General features: G+C 40.5%; 1 protein-coding gene across 2 annotated transcripts in view; it reads left to right on the forward strand.

The window, feature by feature from the left end:
• The window catches only part of mgll (monoglyceride lipase), a 55,460-nt gene that overhangs the window by 25,137 nt on the left and 23,671 nt on the right, over nt 1–6,652 (forward strand). For both annotated transcript variants that reach the window (XM_008284721.1, XM_008284720.1), the window contains one exon: nt 4,820–4,956. In XM_008284721.1, coding sequence (XP_008282943.1) covers nt 4,820–4,956 — 137 coding nt within the window. The remainder of the gene's footprint in view (nt 1–4,819; nt 4,957–6,652) is intronic.

Raw genomic sequence — 6,652 nt, forward strand, 5'->3', positions numbered from 1 at the left:
CCAAACTTTAACAGCAAGATCAAAAATTTAAAGCTGACAAACAACCAGTGCTGAGGCAGCTGCTGGACGTTCAGTCCTCTTGGGTCCACTGTCCACATGCTGAAATGTCTTTATGCGAGACGCTGAAGCAGAAGTTAGTCCCAGTGGCATCCCGACATCAGTGTAGGTGTATGAATGGGCGAATCAGGAACACAGTGTTCAGTGCTTTTGAACCGCTAAGGTAATAAAATGTGGTGTGTGTACGTGCAGACCATTTAGTATTTCCTATTCCGTTGAGCACTGAAACGCGTACACAGTATTACTCCGTCAGAAAGGCATTAATGCAGCTTTGATTTGTCAGACGGAAACAAAATTAGAAATAAACCGAAGAAGCGGAAAACGTACCAAAGATAAAGTTGTGTTTCATGTTAATGTTATGTGTGCGAGTGCGGGCGTTATTTAATCAGCAGCCAGTGGAGAAATATTAATCATGGGCTGTTAGCGGGAGCCACAGAAAACAGCAGTTGGCAGTAAAAAAAGCCTGATGCTGCTCGAGTCACATTTGACTTCTCATTACAGTACTGGAAAATAATTGAATTCTGATATTTAATTAGACAAGTGCTTGCAAGCACTCTAAACTCATCAGCCCATAAAAGAAGTGCTTTCCTGCGAGTCTGACTGGATTTAAATAGAGGTTGTTATCTGGGAAAGTGTTTTGAGTTTACATTGAGTAGTCGTCACTTGCGCAGCCACATCAAGCTGGAACAACGAGGTGATGGTATAGCATTCAATAATGGATTCTTACAGGTCATTTATAAAGCTAAAATACATGTTTTATATCATTTTATATTGAACATCTTTGGGTTTGCAAATAACGACAATTTGCAGATGTTATTTAAGCTTCTAAAGAAGACAATGGGCTTTTTTCACTGTGAAGAAATAATGTCAAAAGATTTATCAATAAATAAATGAGCATTATTCTTACATGTTATGCCTTCTTCCCTACATATCCCTTCTCTCTCTACTGCACTACTGATATATATATATAAACTAAGGTAAATGCCAGAAAATATAACGTGCATTGATTAACTCATCATGAAACTTTATCATCTAAAGTGCATTTACATTCACTTTAGCCGACTCACCAGATGTAGACTTCTGCATAAAACCATGATTTACCCTTCATCTGTCGGCGTCTCACCATTTCCAAAATCCACAATAATCTAAGAGCAGCAATTTACATCCTGAAAATAGCAAGTTTTGCGAAGGATTTGGATAATTTTTCAATGACTTGGCCATTTTAAATGACAGCGCTCGACTTCCTGCTTGCAAATGTTGCACCAAACAAATTCCATCCTTCACTGTTTTGCAGGGACACCGTCACTACATCCTGGGCTTAGCATCACGCAAGATAATTGTGATTGGTTCAATGACAGTATGGGTGTTCTTTGACTCCTGTCGCACTTTTCCTCATTGTGGACTCATTTTTAACTGCAATATAAAGTTCTGCACTTCTATGGAAACAGAACAGCCATGACTAGAAGCATAGCAAACTCAGAAATGTCTTTTTTTTTTTTTTTTTTAAACAATATGACACAGTTAGAATGTCATGAATCCTAAAAAAGAAAAAAGGAAGTTGAATTAATCTGATTACTTACATTACAAATGGGGCTGCAGGGTGGAGCGGTGGTTAGCACCGTTGCCTCGTAGCTAGCAGGTCAAGGGTTCACATCCTGGTGAGGACGTCCAGGATCTTTCTGCGTGGAGTTTGCACGTTCTCCCCATGCAGCGTGGGTTCTCTCTGGGTTCTCCAGCTTCCTCCCACAAGGTCCAAAAACATGTTGAGGTTAATTGGTGATTCTAAATCGTCCGTAGGTGTGAATTTGAGTGTGCTTGGTTGTCTGTCTCTAAGTGTAGCCCTGTGATAGACTGGTGACCTGTCCAGGGTGTCCCCTGCCTTCACCCTGAGTCAGCTGGGATAGACTCCAGCCCTCCATGATTAAGCGGTGTATAGATGATGGATGGATATTACAAATGTTAAAAAAGCCTGGAATCAACCCATGCAACATTTTTCCAAGTGCCCACGGGTTTTACCAGCACTTGAATTGTTCTTATTAGCATTCAGCCCATTATCATGTAGTAGATCTGCCAGTTCACTAGAGAATACCATGTGACTGATCTTTGGTCTCATCAGTAGGCATGAGAAGCATGTATGAACATTCCATAATTTATCATCACTGACTAGATGAGCATCTCTGTGCCTGTGGCTCAGGCGGTAGGCTGGGTCTTTTAAAACTGGTATAATTTAGCTTTTCATTTTTCTTAAATTTAGCTTGCGAGCAAGTCAGCACATGGTTACGATTCGGGGTTAGTTTTTGCAGAACACTAATTAGCCCACTTTCATTTAAATGGTGGGAAAACAGTTTAGTGTTGACACTCCTCACATGACCCACAGCCACTGACAATAAAGAAACAGCTCTTCTTTGCCTGGAGAGAACCTGTTTCATCACGCTAAGGCAAGGCAGAACGTGACACCGACACGGTATCCTCTGGTGGGTCTATTACACTCTTAGCTGGGGCTGCAGCGTTATGCAACAAGGTTTTCAAGGTTACATCACTGATTAAGCTTCTAAATGGAGACATTTCCTGCTGATTTTATTAGTTATTACCAAGACACACAAATCACTTTAATCAGGGCTAGTTTTTGCTGGATGTCGATTTTCCAAGCAGGCAGCACTTACATGTGTGTCTGAATGGCAAAGAGTGCTCATGTATGAATGTGTGTGTGTGTGTTTAATCGAGTGCAATAATGAAAGATGTGGATTCAGCGGCGTGTGAAGCCATCGATCTGTGGTTGTAGTGGTGACGGGGGCGGGAGAGGGCTCTAATGTGCATTGATCTGACGTTCGCGGCGCTCACAGCGATTGGATATTGATTTTCTGTAAGTATTGATGAGCAGGAAAAAAAAAACCTGGAGAGCGACGAGGCTCTCACGCACGCAGGACGTATAAATACGGCTGAAATTTACAGAGAGCGAGAGCGCGAAGGTGTGAGCTGCACATGTTGTGAATGTTTAGGAGATGGTGTTATTGGTTCGGGTGGTTGTCATGGCAACCCGCCTCACCTCTCAGTCACTGTTGCAGAAAAGCCCGAGGTGAACGCACACAAGAAATATGTACATACATATTCACAGTGTTTCCCTCCTTGCTGTCTGTCAGTCACACTTCTTCCTCGTTGCTTGGATTTCTACCTTTTCCACTCTTTTCTCTTCCTTCTCTCGTTTCTTCTTCTCTGGTTACTTTCCACTTGTTTATCTTCCTTGACCTGTTTCCATTCTTCTTCTTCCTCATACTCATCCATCTCCTCACTGCCGCTCAACCCTTTCTTATTCTCACTACTCTCCCGGGAGGATGGATCAATTTGTGACATGGTTGGAAATCACCACTGGAGGAGGATGCCTTGAAAGCAGAGTGTGTTTTGGAGATAAAGACAAAAGACGTAACCGTGATCTGTGCAGTATAGCAAAATACTGGAAGGAGTTACAACCTAAAAATACATTTCAATCCATCCAGGGTTCTGTCTTTGGCGTATTTTTTTTTCAAATATGGTTTCAGCAAGTCCTGTAAAGGCATAAGATCTACACTCTGCTGTATGTCTATATTAACAGAACGTCTTTATGGACTGTGATTCACTCGTATGTTTCCGTTTATTTACGCTTTTTAAAATTGCATTACTCTCAGCTCATATATGTGTTTTTAAGTCTTGGTTTCTGTTTATTTGTAAATGTCCTGAATTAACAAACATACTTTTTCAGATCCCTTTTATTTTAGTTCCGTATTATTGCAGAAATGTGAAAGATATATGAGTTGATAGAAATGTTTTTTTTTTTTATCACAGAATATCTGTTTGAAATTTCCTTGTATGAGACTTACTGTCATGGTACGGTGCGTCGTTAACTAACAACAGTTCAATTCAGTTTTATTGCTGTAGGTCTAAAACAGTCAAAAATGATCAATTACTTTATTATTTACAGTAAGTGAACCATAAATAAACAGGACGAAGTCTGGGTAATGAGCTCTGTCAGTACATTTCCTGTCGTTTTACTGATTTACTTAACATTTGTAGTTTTTATACTTTGTGGTACATGTACTCATACACCGTGTCTATGCCATAAAATAACAGAAAATGTCTTTTTTTTCACCCTAGATTACCAATGAGCAATAACAAAAGCACATTTTGTAAAAGAATCAGGATAAGATTGAACTTCTTTATCGTTGGCGCACCATTAAGTTGTAGAAAATGTAATTAAATTTACTATAGATAAACCATTAAGAAGCAGAAATGTTCTGTTTTCACTATAAACACGCCATTAAAACATAGAAAATTTCTAGTTTTGCCACAGTGAAATCACCATTAAAATACAGAAAACCTGGCTTTTTTAAAAAAATGTTTTTACTGTGAACACTGTTAATTAATCGAACATTTTTACTTGTGGTATTAAGCTGCCAGTACTTTTTCTGTTATTTGTCAGATTTATTTCATAGAGTGTAGATGTAAAACAGCTTAATATCTGTCTATGCATTGTGTTTCTTTCGCCTACTTGTTGTTTTTTATGTTTTAACCTCACATATGACCAGTGTCCACAAACAGTTCAGAAGTAATTGCCTGATCTGGATGCACTTTACGACGATGTAATTCTCATTTTAACCCTGAAAAAGAAACTTTAGGGTAGAAGCTATGATGTTACTTCGGTTATTTCTTCGTTCATTAAAAGGTCTTAAAATCACGGCTGCGGTACTTCACTAACGCTCTCTTCCTCTTCTTCTCTTTCCTGCCACAGTCGGTCACGGTCAGAGTGAAGGAGACAGGATGAACATCAAAGACTTCCAGGTTTACATCAGAGACTCCCTGCAGCACATCGATCTGATGAAATCCCGCCACCCCGACCTGCCTGTCTTCATCGTGGGCCACTCGATGGTAGGACGCTTTCTACCATCTGTTGCTGGAATAAGAGTTTCTGGTATTGTGAGCAGATGATATACGATTTGCGGTTTGTTTTGCTTTTAATCAATTCCATTTCAAATAATAGCTCCGGGTAAAGTGAAACACTCGCTCTTGTTCAGGTTTGTTTGGTGTGAAATTACATAATATGCTTGAGTTCCTGGTGAGGCGTACTTGACAGAGAGAGATGAGCTCTGTTTAAGCATCCAAATTAAAAGCACACAAATTCGAGACTTTTTCTGTGACATTCAAATGAGAAATCTTTTAGTTGCTGCTCCAAACTGAAAGAAATCTGCATAAGCTGGAATCACACAGGTTTTACTTTCACTATGTAGCTGGAATTATTTTCCAAAAAACACTGAGATATTTCAATTTCTTCTCTCTCTTTTCTTTGCTTTGTCTGATTCACAGCAACAGTTACAAACACTTGATCGTCTGCAGGGTTTGCTCAGTTTACTCTTCTCAATAAAACCCTGCTTACCTTTTGCACAGTGACACACATTCCCCCCCGTGCTGCCCTCAGCAGCTGCTACTGGTTACCGAAAGCCTCCAATAGAACAGTTACAGGTTCAGTGACCCGCTCAAGGGCGATGTTGCTGTATTTGTGGACGGACAGAAGACGGTGTGCTCACTTTCCCCTTTCCCCCACCAACCTTGGCAATCTATATAATGTAATCTTCCGCTGACCTTTTCTGTGAGCAATGACGTGTGATCATTTACACTTAATTTATTGAAAAAGTTCTCACAAGTAAAATGCAAAACACAGAATTCAGTGTCCTCACCTCCAGTATGTCCAGTTTTCTTCTGTGAGTAATCCTTAATTGCTTAGCCTGCAGCTGGGCTTTACCTGAAATCCCTTCATTATTCATGAATTATCTGATTATTTTTCAATCATAGGATTTCTTTTCAACCACAAGGGAATAACGTGACATTTTAGAAGCTGCGTTTATTCACTTACTGACAAAGGAAATCAATACCACCCTCGTCTTTATTGTTAAATACGAAGCTACAACCAGCAGCAGGTTAACTTTGTATGAAAAGAAAAACGCAGCCTTGTTCTGGCTTTATTCAAATCTCACAGTAGAACACCTTCTTCAACACTTTTGGTCACACTCCTGTCTAAGTTGCTGGGCGTCAGTTACAAAGTGGAGACTAGAGGCTTCTTTCTCTTTCGTTTACAGAAGACAGGTAAAAAGCAGTCCATCCAGCTTTCTTCTATTTATCTGGGGTTGGGTTGCTGTGGCAGCAGGCTAAGCAGGTCATTCCAGAAATTCCTCTTCCCAACAATGTTTTCCAGTTCCTCCTGGGGAAACCCAAGGTGTTGCCAGGCCAGATTAGCTGAGTAATCCCTCCAGTGAGTTCTGGGTTTACCCCTGCTTCCAGTTTGACCTGTTTAGAAAACCTTCAAAGGAAGGCGCCCAGGAGGCATCTTAATCTGATGCTGGAACCACCTCAACTGAGTCCTTTCGACCGGATGGAGCTTGAATGTCAGAGATCCACACCTATCTCTAAGGCTAAACTCAGCCACCCTGTTTTTTTTGACAGCTTGTATCTAAGATCTCATTCTTTCGGTCACTTCCCAGAGCTCGTGACAACAGGTCAGGGCTGGAATGCAGATCAACTGGTAAATAGACACCTTTTGCCGTCAGGCTCAGCTCCCTCTTCACCTCTA

This window comes from Stegastes partitus, unplaced genomic scaffold, assembly GCF_000690725.1.
Source record: "Stegastes partitus isolate 25-593 unplaced genomic scaffold, Stegastes_partitus-1.0.2 Scaffold369, whole genome shotgun sequence".
NCBI lineage: Eukaryota > Metazoa > Chordata > Actinopteri > Pomacentridae > Stegastes > Stegastes partitus.